Below are 25,977 nucleotides of genomic sequence, written 5' to 3' on the forward strand. Positions count from 1 at the left end.
CAGTATTTGGAAGAAAATAAACAAAAAGGGTTGAAAATGTCTGTCGGTCTGGGAACAAAATAACTCTTTGAAAGTTAAACAGGATGGGATGAAATCCAGCATGAATGAAAAACCAGTGAAAAGATGCATTGAGTTAAAAAAAATAGGCTAGATTAGATTGTGGGCTCCAGATACATTAATCCTCCCCCCCCCCCCCCCCCCCCCCCCAAAAAAAAAGAAAACAACTAAAAACTATGGCTCAGTGCATTTCTGTGGGAGAAGCAGTTAAGATTCTGCAGCATGGTAACTTAGTGGGAAAAAAAACCCCAAACAAACAAAAAAACAAATAAGACAGCAGTAAAGGAATTGGTTATTTCACACTCCCTCTCCTCTCTTCTCTTCTCGTTTCGTTTCTTCTCTCTCCATTCTCTAAAACTACACCCTGCAGCTGCCCTCTATCCTAGAAACTGCCTGCTGCAACTGACTCCGCCCCTAACATGCCACTAGTTCACAAAACTACACCCCTACAACTGTCCTCCAAAGTCTACCCCTCACAACTGCTCTACTACCCCTAAACTATTCCTGCAATTGCCCTGCCCCCAAAACTACATCCTGCAACTGCCCCAATCTGCTCACAACTACCTCAGACACCCAAATAGCAACACACATCACACCATACACACGCAGTGCAGATAGACAGGCATGTGCATGCATATATGCATGGATTGCACGCACATGCTCAAGAGGGTTGGAAAGAATTCCATTTAGCCTACAGGTTAGTGCAGTGGGCTGAGAACCTGGGAATCTGGGTTGTTTCCACTTCAGCCCCTTTGTGACCCTGGGCAAGTCAGTTAAACCTCCATTGCCCCAGGTACAAAACTTAGATTGTGTGCCCATTAGGGACAGAGAAAGTACCTGCATATATAATATATGTAAACTGCTTTGGTTGTTCCACGGAAAGGCAGTATATCTAACTTATGACCCTTCATGAGCACTGCTCTGCTTGTTTTCCCCACTTTTTTCATACTTTTCAGTGCAGCCAGAAGGTATCTCAATGATTCCCATACATTGAGCTCCTTGATGTGAATGCATTTGTAAAAGGAGTTTGAACTGTATGCGGAAATAGGGAGCCAATGAATTGACTTGAGGAGAGGGCTAATATGAGCATAGCGACACTGGCGGAATATAAGTAATGCATCAGAATTTTTAACATATTGAAGGGGAGAGAGATGGCGTAGTGGGAGACTTGTGAGAAGCAAGTTGCAATAGTCTAAACAAGAGGTGATAAGAGTGTGGATAAGGGTTTTGGTAGTGTGCTCAGAAAGGAAAGGACAAATTTTGGTGATATTACAGAGAAAGAAACAACAGGTTTTAGCAGTCTGTTGGATATGTGCAGAGAAAGAGAGGAGTCAAAGATAACCCCAAGGACAAGAAATGTGACAGAGTCAGGTTAGTTTGTGTAAACAAAGCTGTGCTGGCTGTTCTTTCTGTTTCACCTTCTGTTCCTCAAGCAGAGACAGCCTCATTGATAGCACTCCCATGTGTAGTACAGGCTCTCAGGTCAGTGGGGGAGGGGAGGGTTAAGAAGGCACACCACAGTACAAGCTGAAAGGCTGGTTATCAGGGGCCATATCCCACCAATTCAACAGGGAGTACTGGTTAGTGGTCAGTGGCCAGCTCTGAGGCCACTCAACTCGCAAAGTGGAAGTCCTCTGTATCTTTAATGTTTTGGTGCCTTAGTTCCCCCCTTCCCCTGCCTAGGCCCATCACCAACCAATGTCTATTCCTGCTTTCTAGACCTCTCTGTTCCTCTCACTGTGATCTCCATGCCACTTGCACTTTCCTTCCTTCTGTACCCACCTGGCTGTGTGGCTGTCTGGCACCCTGGCCTCTGAGGTAAACAGTGCAGCATACCCCTTGGCTCCTGAAGATTTGGATGTAGAGGCATACATGAGTTGCATGACAATGTCATTCCTCATTAGCTGTGGTCTAGAAGTGCACATGGAGGGGTATGTTCAAGAAGGCTGCAGCAGTCTGCCAGGTTAGCTAGTGTAACAGACACATTTCTCAATCTCTTTCTTCATCTGAAACAACTGTATACTGCAGGAACACATTGCCCAGATGTGCAAGCTGGCTTCAGGAAAGGTAGAGGCACTCATGATCATATTGCCTACCTTCAGTGGATTATGGAAAAAGCTAGGGAGTACCAGAAAGATCTCTACATGTGTTTTATCGATTATTCAAAGGCAACAAGCTCTGGACCTGCCTGAAGGAGATGGGCACACCACCACACTTGATTGAACTCATAAGATCACTCTATCAAGATCAAGAAGCTACGGTCCGAGTGCCATATGGAGACACAGATTGCTTCAAGATTGGAAAAGGCACATGACAAGGATGCATCTTGTCACCAGCAGCTTTCAACATGTATGCTGAAACAGTCATTCAATGAGCAGGCCTGGATGAGTCCAAGAACAATGTGAAAATAGGTGGCAGAAACATCAACAACCTCTGATAAGCTGATGATACCACCCTGCTGGTTGAAAATAAGAAGGAACTTGAACATCTGATCAGGAAAGTCAAAGAAGAAAATAAGAAGTTTGGACTGCACCTGAACATCAAAAAGTCAAGGATCATGACTTCAGCAAAAAATGTGAATGTTGACATCAAGATCAACAGTGAAGAAATTGAAGTTGTCAAATATTTCATCTTTCTTGGCTCCAAAATTAATCACAATGGTGAGTGCACCCCTTAGATCAAGAGACAGCTGACACTTGGAAGAAGTACGATGGTCAGTATGAACGACATCTGGAAGAGCAAGGAGATTAGCCTGGCAACCAAATGTAGATTGGTCAGTGCAATCATCTTCCCAATAGCAACAAATGACTGTGAATTAGTGCTTATCATTAGCGTGTAGAGAGTAAGTCCATCTCTGGACAGCCTCTAGTTGTTTACTTCATGAGAGGTTTGCTTTTGTCAAAGCCCCCTGTGAAACCTCCACCAGTGTCATGGGATCTCAACGTCATTCTCACCCAGCTGATGAAAGCTCCTTTTGAGACACTGAATTCCTGCCTCTGGCTCAAACATGACCAGGAAGGTCGTTTTCTTGGTGGCTGTTATTTCAGCTCGTAGGGTAAGTGAACCTCAGGCCTTAGTAGTGGATGCATCTTATACTAAGTTTCATCACAACAAAGTAGTCCTTCCTAAGTTCCTGCCGAAAGCTGTGTCGGAGTTCCATCTGAACCAGTTGATTGTCTTGCCAACATTCTTTCCCTGTCCTCATGCCCATCCTGACGAAAGCAGCTTGCACACCTTGGACTGCAAGAGAGCGTTGGCCTTTTACATGGAGTGGACGAAGCCCTTCAGATAGTCCGCCCAGTTGTTTGTTTCTTTTGATCCTAACAAGAGGGGAGTCACCATCGGTAAACACAACTTTTCCAATTGGCTAGCAGATCGCATTTCTTTCGCTTATGCCTGAGCCGGGCTAACTTTGGGGGGGGGGGGGGGGGAGTTAATGTCACGGCTCATAATGTCAGTGCCATGACTGCGTCAGTGGCCTACTTGAAGTCAACCTCCATTGAAGAGATTTGCAAGGCTGCAACATGGTCTTCAGTCCACAAATTCACATCTCACTACTGCCTTAAGCAGGATACCCGATGCAACAGTCGGTTTGGGGAGTCAGTGTTGCAGAATCTGTTTGAGGTCTAGAATCCAACTCCACCCTGCTAGGCCCGTTTTGTTCTGTTCCAGGTTGCACTCTCATCTAGCTGTATATTGTTTCAGGTTAATTTGTGTTTCATCCTCACCATTGCGGGGCCCAGTTGACTGTTGTCTGTTATTTTGGGTGAGCCTGGATGCTAGGGATTCCGCACTTGTGAGAATGTAAGCCTGCTTGTCCTTGGAGAAAGCGAAGATACTTACCTGTAGCAGGTATTCTCCAAGGACAGCAGGCTTCTCATTCTCACAATCCCACCCACCTTCCCTTGGAGTTGTTTTGTTCACTTTTGATTTGATATTTATGCTGTTGGATTTAACTGAGGAGATGCAGTCGCGCTGTGTGTGGGAAGGCACTCCGGGCATGTGCAGTGCAATGCTGCACGCACTCCAGAAAGCTCTCAAAAGTTTTCTGCTTGTTGTACCTCTTCCCGGGCGATGCGGATCGTCTACCCACTTGTGAGAACGAGAAGCCTGCTGTCCTCGGAGAATACCTGCTACAGATAAGTATCTTTGCTTTCTGTTGCTTTCTGAATGCCAACTAGAGAGTTTTCCCCTATGCTGTACCATTTTTGCTCAATGGCGTAGAGGTGGAGGAGAGGGGTTGGTTTTCCATAGCTGACTCTGCTACACTATTTCTGGTGTTACCTGTGGTTGACTCTTTTACAGAAGTGAAATGATGAACTTTCTATTAATTTGGCAACAGGAATCAGGCATATATGGGCAGCTGCATATAAGATATCTATTGGCATATATACTTTTTTTTCCTTTTTATAAGATATCTATATGTTGTGAATGTAGACTGCTTATATATAGGTTGTTACTAATTGTGCATAGATGGGTATCTTATCCTTTTCTATATAAAGATGATCAAATTTCTTATGCTGGAGAGGGTAAGGGGTCATGGATTTGATATACTGCCTTTTCTGTGGTACAACAAAAGTGATTTGTATGTATTATATGCAGGTACTTTCTCTGTTCCTAATGGACTGACAGCCTAATTTAGTATCTGGGGCAATGAAGAGTTAAGTGACTTGCCCAGAGTCAGAAGGAGGTGCAGTAGGAAATGAACCTGGTTCCTCAAGTTCTTAGCCCATTGCACTAACCATTAGGCTACTTCTCCATGGCAGCAGACATATCATATGTGGTGGCAATATAGGTTTGTACAGAAAATTTGGGTGATTTTAGAAAAAGAAATTGTACCTGTTATCAGTTCTCTTTATCTCCCTCTGGCTTAATATTTCTTTGGAATATTAAGGTGGGCGATCGGCTGTTTAACCAAAAGAAGCTGATTCCTTAGTTAATTATGCTGCAAGGTTTATCATTATCTGTTTTTGGAAGATTACATATTTCTTTATCATTAGTATAAAAACACACACCTTTGTTCTAAAGCACTGGTTCTCAAACCTGATCTTGGAGGCACCCCTGCCAGTCAGGTTTTCAAGATAGCCACAATGAATATTCATGAGTGAGATTTGCATGCAATCGAGGCAGTGCATGCAAATCTCTCTCATGAATATTCATTGTGGATATCCCCAAAACCTTGACTGACTAGGGTGCCTTCAGGACCAGGTTTGGGAACCACTGCTCTGAAGGACAAATTGGAAAAATAGAGTTTGATTTGGTACTGATAGCGGTCTTAGCTTACGCACTAGGATATGGTTTGTGTCTTCCTGTTAGTATAGCTTGCTTATGGGTCCTTTTAAAAATGCTTAGTGTGCAGTAGCAAACATTAGTGTGTACTAAGTGCCATGTGGCCTATAGATATAAAATAGAATGCCCAGCTTTTAGTGCATGCCAATGTTGGTTAGTGCATGTTAAGCTTTAGTAAAAGGGCTTCTTAATTTTTAAGTTTTGTTACTTGTTTTCCTTTACACATTTAGATGTCTGAAATAAAAAAAATAAATAAATTAGGTTTTGTCTTCTACTCCTTGCAAATTCTGTTCTCTTCTGTGAGTAATACAGTGCCATACCCACAGAAATAGCTCCTTTGAATATTGCGCACTTGATATGCATTTAATATTATATTCATACATTCTATATGTGCACAGTTTTATGCACATAGCAGGGTGTCAAGTCTATGTGGGATTAGGGTTTACACACATACTCTTAGATTGTGAAAAGTATGTGTGTAAATTATCTTGGCAAAACTCCCAGCACAAAGTTTTAACTTTGTGTGGCTAGTTTTGCCTACATAATTTTCAAAGTAAACTTATGCACATAAGGTTGCTTTGAAAATTGGTATGTTAAGCATAAAGTAGCCAACAGATTTATGCAGGCTGTTACACAATATAACCTCACTAGCGAGTAGGAAGAACTGGTTGATTATTTTTGTCTAATTGTGGTAGAGATTAGGTGAAAAAATAAAAAGACAACTTTTAAATCGTCTTGTATTATGTCTGTCCCAATATAGTAGCTCTGTGAGGGCACTAGCAGAATTAGCCTAATTTTACTGAGATGAGACAGACAAGACAATCCAAATGAATCTTACTGTAACATAGAAAAATATATCTGACACACTTTTAACACTGCTTTTTCTTTCCTGATGAAGCTGGTATTTAAAGATGCTGCAGTGCTTCAAGTGCAAGCAGTGGTTTCATGAAGCTTGTGTGCAGTGCCTACAAAAACCAATGCTTTATGGAGACAGGTGGGATCTTTTGAACACCTATGTTTTAAAACTCCTAAACATTGCATGTTCTGTCTGACCTCCCTACCTACAATCCCTTCTACAATATGCCAGTCATTACCCAACATTACCTGAAATCGAATAGGTAAGGTTTTGTTTGACTTTTCCCTTTAATTTAGTGTCCAATGTTCCCATCAATCTGTTCCCATATGGCTTATTACGGAAACATTGGACACTAAAGGGTTAACTGTGTGTGATATGTGCTGTCCCAACTTTCCTTAATTGATCTTTCTGGATGGGCAGGTGAGCCTGTCTGTCCTAGTGCTCGAAGGATGCCTCCTCCAAGGTGTGATCTTAGTACTGTTGATAGGCCAATAGAAACTGCCATTGATAACCACAGATGCATTCCCTGTCTTCTTAAACCTGAGTTTCCCACTTCAGTGCCACAATGGCTTAGTCAGCCTTTTGTCAAACAAGTTATTTAAACCTGAATCCCCTTTGCTGCAACACAAAGCTCTATAGCCTGAGCCACAAGGTCAGCACAACGTTTGAATGTTTGTAAAGTGATCTTTCATGTATTCTCTTTTAGAAGAATCTATTATACATTATTGATATGATTCTCAGAAATGTTAAATAGTTTATAATAGGTTGCCTATCTTGCACTGCAGGTATGCACATAAGTTACATCAACATTAAAAGCAAAAATATACACATACTGTCTCTCTGGACAAGCAGTATTGAATCGGGCACACAAGTGAATGATGTCTTCTGATGGCACTGGGACAGAACAGCTCTGAACAAAAAATGCAGTGAAACTAGTGTCTGAAATACGGTAAATCTATACAAAACCAATAACTAACACTAGAAAATATAGCTTATCAAACTAATGTATTTTAGAAGGAGAAAATCTCTCAGAAACCTATCGGACGTTGAGTCTTAGGTTTAAAACGGAAAATGTAAAGAACCGTTGATGAGTTTCTATCATAGGGATTTGTGAATACTCTCCTTGTTTTTTTATAATATGTAACGGTTTCATGAATGTGCTCAATTCTAAATTTCAAAAACTATGTGCTGTGCTTAAATTAAAAAAAAGTATACACATTAGGGTTTGACTATAAATCCAAGTATACAAGCTTAAAGGAAAGCGCCAGTAATGCAGAAAGCAAAACTTGGCTTGTGTCCGACAGGGCCACGGTTTCACCTCTGTGTGGCTTCTTCAGGGACCAGTGTTAGTTTGACTTTCCAGGAGTATCTAAAAAAACAGGATTCAGTCAGAATCTTAAAAATACAGTTTGAAAAAATTGTGCCTCTTAACTCCATTCCACATACTCTCAAGTCTCTGTGATTCAGACAAAATGGCGATTACACGTCACATGCTGTGTAAGCCCTATAAATAGACCACCTGGAACAGCTGACTTAAAATGGCTGCGATAAATCTAAATAATTGAACTTATAATCCACATGCCAATCAATTTTGTTGTTTAAACCCAGGGGTTCCAATGTTTTCAATTTGAATGTCCATTTAGCTTCTCTCCGTTGAAGCATTCATTTTCTGTTGCCTTCCCTCTGATTTGTTTGTATCCGATCAAGAACACAGCATCTAAGTTCTTCAAATTTGTGCTTAAGTGTGGTACAGTGTTCTATTAGTGGTTTTTTCATGTTCTGCCTTGCAATGTTGGATCTATGTTCGAGCATTCTAATTTTCAATGCCCTTGTCATGCCTACATAAAGTTTTTGACATGGGTACTGAATAACAAATAGGTTGGATTACTGGTATACAGTACTTTAGGGGTCATAATAAGAATCTTAAATTTGACATGATACTCAATGGGAAGCCAATATAAGTGGCATAAAAGAGGTAAACTTGCTCATAATGATCTGCCTTGTAGATAAGTCATACTGCTGTGTACAAAGCGAGTCAAAATTAAGTAAAGATCTAATTGACCTTAGTTTTTGAAGGAAGAATAAACTTGTCTTAATCACATGTGAAACTGGATGGAGAATGACAACACAAAAATCAGTAATAATACCAAGATATCTAAAAGACAAAACTGGAACAATCAACATATTAGTGTAAGGTTACCTGAGGGAGGAGACATTGAACCTATGATCCAGCATGCTACTGGTTTATGAGGATTTCAAGTAGCCATTGTGCCACCAGATTCAAACAGCGTTAGAGAGGTCGGAGGTCAAGGTTCAAAGCACTAATATAATACACAATTAAGAAATCATCTGCATAAGAATAAGCACTAATCCCCAGAGACTGAATCAATGAGGCCAACAGGCTGATAAAAAGATTAAAAAGTATTGGAGAAAGTACAGAGCCTTGAGGCATGCTACACATCAACGAAAAGGAATGTGAACAAAAAACTGATTGAATAACCTGAAAAGATTGATGTGAAAGAAATTAAGAAAACCAATCATAAACTATCCCTGTAAGTCCTAAAGAAGCCAAGCAGTGAAGGAGCTTATGATTAATCATGTCAAAGATGGCCGAAAGATCTAATGAGACTACTAGAGCGATTTTACCTGACTCTAAATTGCTGTGAAGCTCACTCAGTAATGCAGTAACTACTAAACCCAGGCCGAAATCTCAACTAATGGGGATGTAAAACATTTGTAGATTCTGAAAAGGTTTGAAGTTGCTGAAAAACTACTGTTTCAATGATTTTAGACAAAACTGGGCGGTAGTTCATAGGTTATAAAGGATCTAATTTACGTTTCTTCAAAAGTGGCCTGATAAGCATAACCTTAAGCAAAGATAGAACCTTACCAGTTGACAGACTATTATATAGCATAGAGTGAATGCACGGTATCAGCCCCAAAGAGGGTAATTTTCAACCAGTTAGATGGAATTGGATCTAGGGGACAGAAGTACTATGTAAATGTGAAATCAATTTAGACAAAGAGTCTATGGATGGAATATTAAAAGTCGCTCACGAGGCAAACAAAACCTGAGAGTTTGAAGATGGTTTTGTAATATACCCTAGAGGTAGAAATGGACTCTGAAGCTTCTCAATCTTTGAATAAAAATATCTGGCCAAAACATCTGATGATAACTGATCAGAAGGCAGTGCTTGAGATGGCAAAGTTTTCAGTTTATTAAAAACTGAAAAAAGTTGTTTTGTCGAATTTGCAGCCTGTTGTATTTGGTCAGAAATATAGGTCTTTTTTACCTCCTTAATCTGGAATGTATAATATTGCTGGGCATTCTTAGAGGCCCAAAGAGCTGTTTGTGCCAGTAACGCCACCTGTTGTTGGCATAATTTTAATCCACTATCAGGCTTATTTTCAAAAGAGAAAGATGCCCATATTTTGACCCAAATCGGGAGATGGGCGCCTTTCTCTCATGGGTTTAATCGGTGTAATCGAAAGACGATTTTGGGTGCCTCCAACTGCAGTCTGTTGCGGGAACGAACAAAGTTGACGGGGGCGTGTCGGAGGCGTGGTGAAGGCGGGACTGGGGCATGTTTGGCCGAGGAGAGATGGGCGCGCTTGGCTGATAATGGAAAAAAGAAGGGCGCCAGAAGTGAGAATTTGGGTCACTTTTTCTGGACCCTTTTTTTTTCACGAACAGGTCCCCAAAAAGTGCCCCAACTGCCTAGATGACCACCGGAGGGAATCGGAGATGACCTCCCCTGACTCCCCCAGTGGTTACTAAACCCCTCCCACCAAAAAAAAAGAACTTTAAAACCTTTTTTTGCCAGCCTGTATGCCAGCCTCAAATGTCAAACCCAGCTTCATCACAGCAGTATGCAGGTCCCTGGAGCAGTTGTTAGTGGGTGCAGTGGACTTCAGGTAGGTGGACCCAGGCCCATCCCCTCCCCACCTGTTACACTTGTGCTGGTAAATGGGAGCCCTCCAAACCACCCCGAAAACCCACTGTACCCACATCTAGGTGCCCCCCTTCAGCCATAAGTGCTATGGTAATGGTGTAGAGTTCTGGGGAGTGGGTTTTGGGGGGATTTGGGGGGCTCAGCACCCAAGGTAAGGGAGCTATGGACTTGGGAGGTATTTTAAAACATTTTTAATTGTTACAAGTGCCCCCTGGGGTGCCCGGTTGGTGTCCTGACATGTGAGGGGGACCAGTGCACTACGAATCCTGCCCCTCCCACGACCAAATGCCTTGGAGTTGTTTGTTTTTGAGCTGGGTGCCTTCAGTTTCCATTATCGCAGAAAATCGATACCGCCCAGCTCAAATCCGCACAAATCCAATGCATTTGCCCGGCACCAACCGTATTATCAAAACAAAAGATGGGCGCCCATCTTTTTCGAAAATACGGTGTCCCGCCCCTTCACGGTCCCGTCCTCGGAGATAGGCGCCCATGGAGATGGGCCTTCGCGTTCGATTATGCCCCTCTATGGAACCAGGGCTGGAATTTACCAGTCCATGGTTAAATATGTCTGAGTAGAGCAATATCGTCCAGAGACATTTTTGTAGAGATTCATTCTACTTAGTCACTTGATCCTCTAATGACAAATCAAAAGGAAATCTATCATGAAATGATGGAAGAGAGAGAGGATCAATAGATTTAAGCTGTCTTGATTAAAAACCCCTCTCTACAACAGTAGTTTTAGAAAACATAGACCACGAGAAAAAAAAGAGGACCAAAAAATGATCCAACCAAGATATTGGAACTGAATATATACAGTGGTGGAAATAAGTATTTGATCCCTTGCTGATTTTTTAAGTTTGCCCACTGACAAAGACATGAGCAGCCCATAATTGAAGGGTAGGTTATTGGTAACAGTGAGAGATAGCACATCACAAATTAAATCCGGAAAATCACATTGTGGAAAGTATATGAATTTATTTGCATTCTGCAGAGGGAAATAAGTATTTGATCCCCCACCAACCAGTAAGAGATCTGGCCCCTACAGACCAGGTAGATGCTCCAAATCAACTCGTTACCTGCATGACAGACAGCTGTCGGCAATGGTCACCTGTATGAAAGACACCTGTCCACAGACTCAGTGAATCAGTCAGACTCTAACCTCTACAAAATGGCCAAGAGCAAGGAGCTGTCTAAGGATGTCAGGGACAAGATCATACACCTGCACAAGGCTGGAATGGGCTACAAAACCATCAGTAAGACGCTGGGCGAGAAGGAGACAACTGTTGGTGCCATAGTAAGAAAATGGAAGAAGTACAAAATGACTGTCAATCGACAAAGATCTGGGGCTCCACGCAAAATCTCACCTCGTGGGGTATCCTTGATCATGAGGAAGGTTAGAAATCAGCCTACAACTACAAGGGGGGAACTTGTCAATGATCTCAAGGCAGCTGTGACCACTGTCACCACGAAAACCATTGGTAACACATTACGACATAACGGATTGCAATCCTGCAGTGCCCGCAAGGTCCCCCTGCTCCGGAAGGCACATGTGACGGCCCGTCTGAAGTTTGCCAGTGAACACCTGGATGATGCCGAGAGTGATTGGGAGAAGGTGCTGTGGTCAGATGAGACAAAAATTGAGCTCTTTGGCATGAACTCAACTCGCCGTGTTTGGAGGAAGAGAAATGCTGCCTATGACCCAAAGAACACCGTCCCCACTGTCAAGCATGGAGGTGGAAATGTTATGTTTTGGGGGTGTTTCTCTGCTAAGGGCACAGGACTACTTCACCGCATCAATGGGAGAATGGATGGGGCCATGTACCGTACAATTCTGAGTGACAACCTCCTTCCCTCCGCCAGGGCCTTAAAAATGGGTCGTGGCTGGGTCTTCCAGCACGACAATGACCCAAAACATACAGCCAAGGCAACAAAGGAGTGGCTCAGGAAGAAGCACATTAGGGTCATGGAGTGGCCTAGCCAGTCACCAGACCTTAATCCCATTGAAAACTTATGGAGGGAGCTGAAGCTGCGAGTTGCCAAGCGACAGCCCAGAACTCTTAATGATTTAGAGATGATCTGCAAAGAGGAGTGGACCAAAATTCCTCCTGACATGTGTGCAAACCTCATCATCAACTACAGAAGACGTCTGACCGCTGTGCTTGCCAACAAGGGTTTTGCCACCAAGTATTAGGTCTTGTTTGCCAGAGGGATTAAATACTTATTTCCCTCTGCAGAATGCAAATAAATTCATATACTTTCCACAATGTGATTTTCCGGATTTAATTTGTGATGTGCTATCTCTCACTGTTACCAATAACCTACCCTTCAATTATGGGCTGCTCATGTCTTTGTCAGTGGACAAACTTACAAAATCAGCAAGGGATCAAATACTTATTTCCACCACTGTAGATGAAAGACTAACACTAGAAGTTTAAGAGAAAATCACTAAATCAAGAGTGTGTCCTGCGGAATGTGTTGGGAAAGTCACAAATTAAGTCAAGCCTAAATCTTCCAGCAAAGATGAAAAATGAGCAGAACTTGGATGCGTAGGTGAATCCAAGTGGGTGTTAAAATCTCCTAGAATAAAAAGATTGTATCCAGTTTATCAAACAATAGCGGATGTTTTGGTTAAGTATTCCAATCTGCAGTTCCTAAAGAAGGTGAACAATACAACAGAAGAACATAGAGTACAGGATTCATATTTATTTCCACCAAGAGCAATTAGAATAAGACAAAGTGTGTGATGGTAACTCCTTAATAGTGTATAAATTTGAAGAAATCAATGCCAAACCTCCTGCCTCTCGAAGAATAGACTACTGAAAAATTAGGTGGTAGACACTAAAACAGGTAGGCCTCCTCTTCTGAGAACAACCAAGTCTCAGTAATAGCAGATCTAAATGATTCAGCATAATTAGATTACAAATGTAAGCAGATTTGTGGGTTGTTTTTTTTTTTTTTTAGCAAACAACTATTCAAAAGAGCACAAGAAGGCTTTTGCTGCACATCTGTTACTGAAGCTTGAATTTTACCTGGAACTAATTGCCTTACCTTCGACTGCACAAACCCACTCCTAGCAGATGGCTGATAACCCTAGAAACTGGGGATTGACAAAATAGCAATTGACATTAAAAAAAAAAAACCCAAGTTAACCCTTCTGCCTACAAAAGATTCCTTTATAGGAGCACTTCTTGAGAGAGTGCAAACTTTTCCTCCACAGGACAAACTTACAAGGGCTTGTCTGGTCAGTTCAAATGGTTCAATGCTCCCTTTGGGTCATGCTAGGTCATATGGCCCCTTTAGTGTATGTAGTTTCTCTTGCACATCTGAAAATGAGAAGACCTCAAGTTTTGATAAGATTGAGTCCCAGCATTTGTCTTTCAAGATCCAGTCATCTGCCCTACCTCAAGCCATTTTACAGAAGACAAGTCTGCTCAAAGAACTCTCCTTTATATCTGAGGCGCATTACTGTGTATTAAACACAGATGTTTCCAACACATGCTGGGGAGCCCACCTCTGCCCTTATTTTACGCAGAGTGTCTGGTCACGAATTAAAACTGTTCCACTTCTAGAGTTAAAAGCAATATTTTACTCTCATAGTGTGTTTCTTCACATTCTACATAGTCCAGACAATCAGGTGGCAGTGTTTTACATCAACAAACAAGGATGTGCAAAATTCCTTCACCTATGTTGAGAGACTGCACAAATATGGGACATTGCACTTCTCAATTGCATAGAGGGACATTTTCAATATGACATCTAAGTCTAAACTGAGATATTTTGCTGAAAATGTCTCAAAGTCTAGTTCACAGCCATAATCAAACCAGAAAAATGTCTAAATTTCTGGTTTGATTATGGCTTTGAGCTAGACATTTTCATGCACCACACATCCATCCAGGGCTTTTTTTGAGGGAGTACTTGGTACTGAGTACCGCACCTATTCCATCGTCTGCTAAAATTGACCCATGGACCCCAAGTTTTAATGAGAGAACGCAGGCTCTACACACCAATTCTGCCTTGTTATAGATTCTGTGACTGGTTGCAGGGGGCTTGGCTATTGTGAGGTGGGTTCCTCAGTGATCACCCACCCCTGAAGGATGGCTTAGCATTTGAGTACCGACACCTTTTTTGCTAGAAAAAATGCACTGCATCCATCTATAAGTACTATTTTCGAAAAAGAATGTCCCGGGGAAGATGTAGGAAAACAAGCCATATGGACGTCTAGCAGCATTCCTAGTAAACTGGCCACACAGACATCCCAGTAGTGCAGAGGGGCAGCCTAGTGGTCAGTGCAGTGGACGCCATATAAAGGGACCCAGGTACAAATTCCACCTAAGCCCCTTCATATTGTATGCTGAGCCCTCCACGAACAGAGAAAACCTACTGTACCTGGAGGTCCACCACTACAATAGCCCTGAGGCTTGCAAGTCACTTATATATTTGGGTACAGGATGTATTTCTGTTTTCTAGGAGGGTTCACATATTTGTACTGAAATTAAAGAGTTAAAGTGGGAATTGAACCTGGATCCTGTTGTTCACTGTCCGCTGCACTGATCACTAGGCTCAGCCATCCACTTGCTGCCTTCTTAGAAATGGCTATACTATTTGGCGCCACCACAGCTGGTATCCACTGTCACATCTTTAGGGGATGAGAGGGGGTCAGTGAACACTGGGGGCTTAATCCTGCCAGTTGTCAGTTAGGGCACTTTTTTATGATTTAGTCGTGACTGAAACAGGTCTAGATAAAAATGTACTTCTTTTTTCCCTGGACTTTTTTTTTCTGTTCCATTTTATAGCTGAAAAAGTCCAGATTTTAAGCCCGCCTGAGTCCCATCCAAAACACACCTCCAACACTACACCTTGCAATTTAGATGTACTGTGGAGTAAAATGTCCCAATTCCGAGTTTTGAAAATCGCTACTTAGTCATATTTGCGAAAAGAACATCCATCTGCCGCTTCATGTCACTTTTGAGGCATTTTTCTCTTTTGAAAATTAGCACCATAGCTATCCAAGCCACCTACATATTGGAGAACCAGACTCACTGAGTGAACAAACTTTGAATACTTCAACATTATATGTGACTATCCTCAAACTCTAAAATATATACTTGCAGCTGGGACGTTCCTCAAATAGACTTGTTTGCCAGCAGTGAGAACACAAAGCTACCACTTTTCATATGCCTGTGCTAATTTCATCTTGGACAAGATGCTGTATCCGTAGACCGGACTTAGCCTGTTTTCTATTCTTATCCAGCCATCTCCGTGTTAGTTAAACTCTGCACAAGTTCCTGAGGAGACCCAGTACAATGATTTCATAGCACTGCACTGGCCTCACCAGAACTTGTTTCCTCATCTCAGAAGACTTTTATTTTTTAATACTTGCTATACTGCCTTAGCCAACACGCAGTTCAAAGCGGTGTACAATAGAAACCTTACACACATGACAACATTAATTGACAATTACAAGAACAGAAGGGAGGGAAGAGAGAAAAGGAGATAACAAGAGGAAAAGGGGTACTCCAAACTGTGAAAAAAAAACCTGATGTAACTCCTAATGTGATGATGATGGAAAGATTTGTTGGAGGAGCCATGTTTTAACCAAAGTCTTAAATTTGTTTCAGGGATAGTTCAGAGTGAATAGTGAGAGGCAAAGAGTTACACAAGGCTGGGGCTGCAAATAAGAATGTTTGATGTTTGGTAGATTCCAGAATGGCACACAGGGCCAGGGAGGACAATCTATGATCATTTAGAGAGCAAAGAGTACAGCAGGGGGAGTATGGAATGGTGAGAGAAGAGAGGTAGAGGTAAACCAGTCCTGAAAGCCTTAAAAGTGATCATGAGAAGTTTGAAACTAATATGCTTCTTGATGGGGAGCCAGTGATGGGACCTGAATAAGGGGAAAATATGGTCATGATGACGAGCGTGACAGAGGAGTCTCAAAGCAGTATTTTGGAGAGATTGTAGATATTTCAAGCGTGAATGATTGCAACCAAGATAGATGATATTACAGTAATCGAGTCAGATAGTGAGCAATGACAAGATAAGGGCATGGAAAGAGTCGTGATTGAAATATCACCGAATAGAACATAACTGTCTGAGAACAAAAAAAATTTGTTTTACACATCTGAGAAATCCAAAATTACTCCAATTCAACAGGTGCAATATAAATGTTGAAAAAATTTAACAAGGAGCTAGGAGTGGCATGACCTATGAACCAACAGGCAAGCTCAAAATGTTTCCAATCGTAGTGCAAGATTGGGGCACGCTCTTGCATCCCGATTTCAGGTCTGATGGCATGGAAGTTGATTTATGCCTAGTAACTTCCTTAGGACTGCAACCTAAGGACACAAGCGTTGTCATACTGGGTCAGACCGAAGGTCCATCAAGCCCAGCATCCTGTTTCCAACAGTGGCCCATCCAGATTACCTGACAAGATCCCAAAACAGTACAATACATTTTATACTGCTTATCCTAGAAATAAGCAGTGGATTTTCCCCAAGTCTATCTTATTAATGGCTTATGGACTTTTCTTTTAGGAACTTATCCAACCCTTTTTTTAAACCCCGCTAAGCTAACTGCTTTTAGCACATTCTCTGGCAACGAATTCTAGAGTTTAATTACACGTTGAGTAAAGAAATATTTTCTCCAATTTGTTTATATTTACTACTTTGTAGCTTCATTTTGTGCCCCCTAGTTCTAGTATTTTTGGAAAGAGTAAACAAGCGATTTGTGACTACCCTTTCCACTCCATTATTTTATAGACCTCTTTCGTATCTCCCCTCAGCCATTTTCTCTCCAAGTTGAAGAGCCCTAGCCGCTTTAACCTTTCCTCATAGGGAAGTTGTCCCATCCCCTTTATCATTTTTGTCACCCTTCTCTTTATTTTTTCTAATTCCACAATATCTTTTTTGAGATGCGGTGACCAGAATTGCACACAATATTCGGGGTACGGTCGCACCAAGGAGCGATACAAAGGCATTATAATGTCCTCAATTTTGTTTTCCATTTCTTTCTTAATAATACCTAACGTTCTTTTTGCTTTCTTAGTCACTTTTGCACACTGAGCAGAGGGTTTCAAGTTATAATCGACGACAACTGGATCCCTTTCCTGGTTGGTGACTCCCTAATGTGGAACCTTGCATCACACAGCTACAGTTCAGGCTCCTCTTTCCCACATGCATCACTTTGCACTTGCTCACATTAAACGTCATCTGCCATTTGGATGCCCAGTCTCGTAAGGTCCTCTTTTAATTTTTCACAATCTTCTTGCGATTTAACAACTTTGAATAACTTTATGTTTTCAGCAAATTTAATTACCTCACTAGTTACTCCCATCTGTAGATCATTTATAAATATGTTAAAAAGCAACGGTCCCAGCACAGACCCCTGGGGAACCCCACTGTCTACCCTTCTCCATTGAGAATACTGACCATTTAACCCTACTGTTTCCTATCTTTTAACCAGTTTTTAATCCACAATAGAACACTACCTCCTACCCATGACTCTCCAATTTCCTCTGGAGTCTTTCATGAAGTACTTTGTCAAATGCCTTGTGAAAATTCAGGTACACAATATCAACTGGCTCCCCTTTATCCACATGTTTTTTCACCCCTTCAAAGAAGTGTAGTAGATTGGTGAGGCAAGATTTCTCTTCACTAAATCAATGTTGGCTTTGTCTCATTAATCCAGGCTTATGAATATGCTCTGTAATTTTGTTCTTTATAATAGTCTGTACTATTTTGTGCAACACCGATGTCAGTTTCACTGGTCTATAACTTCCTGGATCACCTCTGGAACCTTGTTAAAAAATCAGCATTACATTGGCCAACCTCCGATCTTACGGTAACATGCTTGATTTTAAAGATAAATTACACATTGCTAACAATAGTTCTGCAAGTTCATTTTTCAATTCTATCAGTACTCTGGGATGAATACCATCTGGTCCTGGTGATTTGCTACTCTTCAGTTTGTCAGATTGCCCCATTACATCTTCCAAGTTTACAGAGATTTAATTCAGTTTCTCTGACTTGTCAGCTTTGAATACCAGCAGCCCCTAGCTACAAATCATAATGGTTCAATATCACTGAATGTGAGGACACTCCCCCAAAGACATATGAAATTCCCTTCAACATCACAAACCTTCCAGCAATTAACTGGGGAGGTAAATTCCCATTAGTTCCTGTTGTGGAGTTAAGTACTTGATGTCTACATAGAAGAGGTACATCAAGCATATACATACATATTCCCAAATGGGGGACCAAAAAGTATCTATATCTTTGACTCAAGATGTTTTGTAGTAGAAAACTCTTCAGAACAAGCTTGTATGCTTTCAAACGGAAGAAATTTTCCATCTGGTGCCCTACTAGTTGCCAGTATCCCCAAATGCCATACTCCAATTCCCTTACCATCATTACCAACTAGGACTCCAAACAGTCTCTGCTAGAGTACATTTCAGTGTGATGTTATCCTATTATGCTGTCTTTCATCCAGATTCATGAAAAGTTGCCTTCATATGAAACCAATCCAGAAGCCTTCAGTTCTATGGGACCTGAATGTTGTGTTCCCTTCTATCGTGAAACCACTATTTGAGTGGATGGAATCTTCATCACTGGGAAGTAATTCTTCTAGTGGTAATCTCTTTGGCTATAATGATTGGTAATCTTCAAGCCTTAGTTATGAGCCTTTTATAGTGTTACATCATAATAAAGTAGTCCTATTAACTCATCCTAACTTCTTTCTGAAGGTAATCACACCTTTAATGAGGGAATATTACTGCCTGTCTCCAATCCTAGACCTCATGAATACTAACACAAGATGCCCCTTCATGCTCTGGACTTGTAAATAGAAAGCAAGAGCCTATCTTAAAAGAACAGTCCATCAGAAAGTCTACACAGCTTTCATTTCCTTTGACTTCAGAAGACTTAATGCTTCAGTAGCAAATAATAAATTAACTGATTGGCTAGTGTCCAGTATTCAATTCTGTTCTGTACTGTGAATCCTCATGAAATCAGAGCCATTGATGCAAGCATAGATCTTTTGAAATATGCTTCATTAGAGGGTATCTGCAAAGTTGTTCCTTGGTCTTTGTTTAATACTATCACCTTACAGTACTGTCTGGACCACTCTTCAGTCAGAGAATATGCATTTGGTGGTCAAACAGTCCTGTGTAGTTTGTCTTTATCTATTTAACCCTCAAATCACCATGGGAATGGGTTATTCTTCAACACTCACCAAAGAGACTCTTTCTAAAAATTAGGAGCTGAATAGTACTTAAATCAACCCACAAGATGGAGTGCAGTCAAAAAACTAAAAGGGACTAAGCCTCCTTGCCCTACCTCCACCCTATATTTAGCTTTTAGAGGTGGCAGGCTTTCAGCAGGGTCAATACTCTTTACAGGCACAAAAAACCCTTCCAAAGCAGATTGTTAAAACTCCAATTTTAATTGAACTAAAAAATTTGACAAGGAGAAAAACTACACAAGCAAAAACTTTGGTGAAAGGTGCTCATTCCCTGTCAGGTATTTAATCACATCGACTGTGGCCAGAGTTTTGCTAGAACTACTGTATCAAGACGTGTTCAAAATTTATCAGCGTTAAATGCACCCATTTCTCAGCATCATCGGGAACCCTCAACATTGACACATTTATTACAAAAAATAAAAACTGGAACAACTCTGAACTAGGGAGTCATGTACTTGTGTGCCTGATTTCAATCCTGCTTGTCAACAGAGAAAGCAAAGCTGTAGCAAACATTCTCAGTAGGCAGCAGGATTAATTGTACAGTCCCAACAGCCTCTCTAGGAGCTAGTCATGAACATTTAACTGAGGTGACTAAGGGTCCTGTTGAGTGCTGGAAGAGCTGTGGATGCTCAAAATATTAAATTACTGGTTCTTAGCTCTGGAAGAGCTATTTTGTCCTGTTGCCATCAGAAGACAACATCCATTTGTATGTCTGAATAATTCTGCTGTTTATGGAGAGCATAAGTACCCATATATATTTATCCCTGCTCTTTGGCATGTATAAATTTCCCAGGCTTTTTGATGGGCATATTTTGCAAAGTAGGCATAGAAATGCTAAGGCTCCTCTTCCATACCTGCCCCCAGGAAAACTGCATACAGTCTGGGCAATTTTTAAAAAGGTTGTTTTTGCACAAAAAATGCTTTTAGCTTTGAAATGCTTTTTAAAATTACACTTTAGATTTCTGTTGGTTTGTCATGATAGTTAAACTTTAGTGTGATTATCATGATTGATTGATATATTTAAGATTTATAACTTGCATAGTGATGATGGTATGGAAGTATACTGTATGAATGAATGCAGGATTGAGAATCCTTAAATCGGTCTCTGATATGTAGATGTTTGGAAAGTTTTAATGCTCATCACTGCTGTGTATCAATAGATCAGTTTCTTTTTCATTATTTATTTTTAGGTTTTATACATTCAGTTGTTCAGTTTGCAATTCTGGACCAGAATACCTCAAACGTCTACCTTTACAATGGTAAGCTAAACCAAGGGAAAGTTTAATTTCTTTGTAAGTGAAATTAAAACCTATTAAGTGATATGGATGCCTATTGTAAGATCTCGTCTAAATTATATGAATTAATCTTAAGATTTTGGTGCGTAGTAAAATTTGAATGTCAGCTGATTAAATACTGGTAAGCTTAAATATATTTAGGGCTTTTAGTTCTTATGTGTTCATAAATTGTAAGTGTTTATTTTCCAGCTGATTAGAAATTCTTTGAAGGTACAAAAAAATCTGTATTTGTTGATGTTTTTGTGCCACAGGTTTTATGCTGGGTACCTTTTTTTGGTAGTATTAAATATGTATATTTGTGTCACTTGCATGTCAGTGCAGAAAAGGCACAAACACTGAATGGTGAATACAAAGCAAGTCGGGAGAGCTGAGGAATTGCAATGGAAATTAGTGGGTTTTCCAGTGCTTATCCAGAAACCTAATTTTATTTTTTTAAATGTCAGAGATTTTCAGCGACTATTGGTTAAAACCTAAAATCAAACCTTAATTGTAAAACAAAATAGTTATTAAGCATTTGAGCATGGTTACTATGCAGGAAGGTGATAAATACAGGAATATAAAAACAACCAACTCTTCATATGGGAAATTCTGGAGCTGTATGCAGGATAATGTCATTACTAATCATAAACACGAACAGATATATTGATTCATTGCATTTTTTATAATAGAGAGAGTGAGGCATTCCAGAAATAGCAAAATAACTATGGTAATTGTATTAAATGAGAAAGAGCATGTTGTTTTAATAATATGTCAATATCTTTGAATCTCAGGGTAGATATAGCACACCTATGCCTTTACAACTTAAGTGTTATTCATAAGAAGAAATATTTTGATTCTGAACTTGAACTTATAACATACATTAATGAAAACTGGGATAGACTGCATCCAGGAGAGGTAGGTGTTTGAATACACACTTCTTGGTTTTATTTGTATTATAATATTAACCATCTTTAATGATATTTTAGAATCTAGGCAATGATAACTATTAATGGTTATGTGTAATATAACAGTAATTAATGTTTTCTAAAGTTTAAATAGTAGAATTCTAATAACTTTACTAGAGGTTCCTGAGGTAGATCCTTGTGACTCTGGGCAAGTCACTTAACCCTTCTAGGGACAGAGAATGCCCTTGAATATAATAAATGTAAACCGTTTTGGTTGTACCTTAGAAAGATGGTATATCATCAAATCCATGACCCTTTATTGTTATGACCCTCATACCTAACCAGATAATTAAGATATTTTTAAGAAAGTGGGTATTTAGAGGACCTAGGAATGTAAAATACTGTAATTTAAAGAGGTTTTACACTTGACTGCTCTTCTTTAACCGTTTCATGGTATATTCTTTTTACCTTACTATTCACACTTAAAAAGAGCTATTTTGGTCTGTGATTGCTACACAAGAGTAATTTTAACAGTAGGTGAAAAAATACATCTTTAAAGGGGCATTGTTTAAATAAACATTTTCAATTTGAACTTTATTCTTTTTCTTCTGTTAAAATCTTATTTTTTAATATCACCTCTTGAAATCTCTCTATTTTTTTCAGTATTATAGGGTTTTTTTTAATGTCTTTCCCAAACCTCAGGTTTCCCACTGCTTCGTCTCTCTATCCCTTTCTTACTTCCTTTTGATTATATCCTTTGGGGTTTTTTATCAGCTCTTTTGGATTTTTTTTTTCTTTTTGCTTTTTTCCCCCCTCTGGCTTCCTCTTTGCCTCTTCTTCCTTTCTCCTCATTTTTCTGTGCTTCCCTCACTGATTCTGTTTTTGTGGGTCCTTACTAAGCTGAAGCTGACCTTGTTAAACTGATTATGTCCACAAGAGTTTTGTTGGGCAGGGAATGCGAGGGAAGAACATAGGGAAAGTGAAGTAGTTGTGGTTTTTGAGGGTTTGGAGAGTAGGCAGTGGTTTTTTTTATGGCAAATTGTAAGGTTAGAATATGTTTTGGTGTATATGGGGAAAGAGGATAGAATTTTGGTCCTATATTGGTCACCAGGATAGTGGAGATTGTAATAGGTGAATTACTGGATTTAATAGCAGAAGCAGTACTATTGATGCCACAATTACTAACGATGGGAGATTTAATCTGGAGGATGGAACTTCCCTTTGGCTTTTTCTCTACCCCCAGGGGTTTTCATCAGTTGTCTGACTGTAGTCTCATCTTTACAAATGAGCTTTTTTTGTTTATTTCTTGATGATTGGTTGCAGACTGCTTCATCGAGACCTAGCACTTTCCCTCGAGAAAATAACAGTTCATCTTCAAAACCTTTGTTTTCTCATCAGCTTCTCATGTATAGGAGCTGTTTTAGAACAAGTGAATGTTTTCCTTCTACAAGACAGAGTGCATAAGCTTGTGCACTATGTCTAAAGATCCAGTGATCTCCATACATCATTGGCTTTCATTCAGATGTTAGGCCATAACTATGGTGCTGCTGTAGTGTATATTGTACCCACTGGCTTACTTTAAGTTGAAAGAGCCACACTGTGACCTCAAATTCCAGTGGAATCAGTGTACCCAACTTCTGTCTACCAGAGTTTGTAAACTTCACTTTTAGACCATGTGACAATGGTGGATGACTGAAATCGGCCTGATGAAGGTTGTCACGTTTGTACCACTGGAACATTGTTAGACTCATCATCTTCTTATCTAATCAAATACAGAGCTTGTTTAGTTACAGAATCCCTAAAAAGGTTTGATGCGACTTACAAAAAATGAAGCCCAAACAATAATGGGAAAAGACAACATAATTACAATAACAAGTTACATTCCAAACTAATCACTCATTTAAATCAAACAGGATGTCTTCAATTGTTTTTGAAAAATCGAAATAGTTTGGAGCCATCCTTAAAAAAACTAGGAAGAATGTTACAAACATAAATAGCCTGGAATGGGAATGTTGATTTAAGAAACTGCTTATAGTGGATGTCTTTAACCTATGGGCATCTTAACAACAATTGATTCTGCATTCTGAGTGAACAATAGCAGAGAGACTGGGAAAGTAAACGAGTCACACAGGTTCAGGAACTGCACTCTTTAAGACCAAAAACGTAATACAAGCAATTTTAAAAATCACACGATTCTTCAAAGGAAGCCAATGCCATTCCCTTAAATGTCTGGTAACACTATCAGACTTACTAGTTAGAAAAATCTTAATAAAGTTGTACTTTGTACTCATGCTAAATTCCTACCAAAAGTGATCACTCTTTCATGTGAATGAAGAAAAGGTGCTGCCCCTGTTTTACCCTATACCACACTAACATCTATGCAAGCGGACTCTTCACACTCTGTGCTTCAAACAAGCAAGCTCTTGCTTATCATAAAAGCATAGAATCCATAAGAAACTCTACACAGCTGTTTATCTCCTACCCCAACAAACTGGGCATTGCAGTAACAGACTGAGCGCTAGCTAATTGGCTAGCTTCCTGCATCCAGTTCTGAGTAAAAAAAAATATTCTTCTAATTAGGAAAGCCAAGATGCTTTGGAGGAGTGGCCTAGTGATTAGGGTGGTGGACTTTGGTCCTGGGGAACTGAGGAACTGAGTTCGATTCCCACTTCAGGCACAGGAAGCTCCTTGTGACTCTGGACAAGTCATTTAACCCTCCATTGCCCCATGTAAGCCGCATTGAGCCTGCCATGAGTGGGAAAGTGCAGATGGCTATGTCACAGGGACCAGTTCAAAATCTTGGCTGGAGTGGAAGAATAGCCTTATGGTTAGGGCAGTGGGCTGGGAACTGGAAGGCCCAAGTTTGAATCCCATGGTGCCTTCTTGTGGCCTTGGGCTGGTCATTTAACCCGCCATTCTTAAGGAGAAGGCAATGAGAAACCACTCCTGTATCATGCCAAGAAAACCATAAGGGAGGGTTCCTCAGTTTGTGTTCACCAGGTGGTGTGGTCGAGGGCATAGTCTGCTATTGAGATAGACATGGGGAAGCCATGGAATGTTGCTACTATTTGGATTTCTGCCAGGTACTTGTGACCTGTATTGGTCACTATAGGAAACAGGATACCGGGCTAAATGTTCTGTTGGTCTGACCCAATATGGCTATTCTTATATTCTTATGACTTGCCCAAAGTCACAAGGAGCATTAGTGAAAGGGGAGATTTGAACCATTACGTTACTGGTTCTTAGCCTATTTGTTTAACCACCAGGCTGCTCCAAGTTTGCTATTATTTTTAATCTACAGTTTTCTAGACAGTTGTAAACTTGATGTTTTGTAGGCATAATACCACAGTTCTTTATACAGGTATTTTTGACTGCATAGGAATATGATAGGAGTCTTATCATTTAGCACACGCTAATCATTAGTGTTCGTTGAATCTATTAGCGCACCTTAGTAAAAGGTATGCTTAGTGAGCCCACTAGAAACAGAGAAAATACCTGTATATAATATGTAAACCAATTTGGTTGTACCAAAGAAAGGCGGTATATCAAATACATTACCCATAACCTGACACTCTTGACGGGCATGATGGATTGATGGACACAATCAAGACATAAGGTGTTACTTGCAGAAAGAATAACTCGTAATTGAACAAAAGATGCATTCTTCCAAAATGTACTGGGAAACTAATTTGAAAGAATTTCATACTGCTTTCCTTGACATTTAAATTTGAGACTTGTGTCAAGGGAGAAGATGGAGTAGGGGACTGAGGCAAGAAGCCAAGTCCACGGTCATTATCTGGCTAGATAGAAGAATGGTTCCCTTTCAGTAAGTGTTTTAGGAACAGAATGGAATAACAAGTAATATAGGATAATGGGACCTGTTTGTGGGTATTATGATGATACAGTGAGGATCTGAAAGATGAAGAATTCAAGTCATAAATATGCATTTAAGATTAAATTGCATATTAAAGAGTTCAATAATATAATTTGCTATTTTGTACAGCTAGGAGAGACACCAAAATCTGAAAGATATGAACACATTCTGGAAGCACTAAATGAAAACAAGACCATGTAAGTTTCTAACAGTAAATAGTGCAATTTTTCATTTTGTTACATTAATTATTCTACACTTAGATCTTTCCAAATTTGTTTAAATTTAGCCCAAATATCATCTGCTATTGGTGGCAGACAGCATGATTGTTAAGAGCAAAGGCTTTCACTGTTCAGTTTTGTGTGGTGATTGAAACAATATGCTAGCTCACAATATGTGTGTTGGTTAGGTAACACCCCTTTTTTCAACTGTGATGTAATAACTTTCAACATTTCATTAGTCTTTTTCTCTATTTTTCTTTTTTTACTGGTCATGGGCAGGAGGGGACGTCATTAGGACTGAACAATTCAGTGCT

General features: G+C 40.2%; 1 protein-coding gene across 2 annotated transcripts in view; it reads left to right on the forward strand.

The window, feature by feature from the left end:
- Nucleotides 1-25,977, forward strand: part of MTF2 (metal response element binding transcription factor 2) — a 162,817-nt gene that overhangs the window by 121,525 nt on the left and 15,315 nt on the right. For both annotated transcript variants that reach the window (XM_030205516.1, XM_030205515.1), the window contains exons 7-10: nt 6,245-6,340; nt 20,583-20,651; nt 21,458-21,581; nt 25,575-25,642. In XM_030205516.1, the coding sequence (XP_030061376.1) occupies nt 6,245-6,340; nt 20,583-20,651; nt 21,458-21,581; nt 25,575-25,642 (357 nt within the window). The remainder of the gene's footprint in view (nt 1-6,244; nt 6,341-20,582; nt 20,652-21,457; nt 21,582-25,574; nt 25,643-25,977) is intronic.

Source organism: Microcaecilia unicolor, chromosome 6 (genome assembly GCF_901765095.1).
Source record: "Microcaecilia unicolor chromosome 6, aMicUni1.1, whole genome shotgun sequence".
NCBI lineage: Eukaryota > Metazoa > Chordata > Amphibia > Gymnophiona > Siphonopidae > Microcaecilia > Microcaecilia unicolor.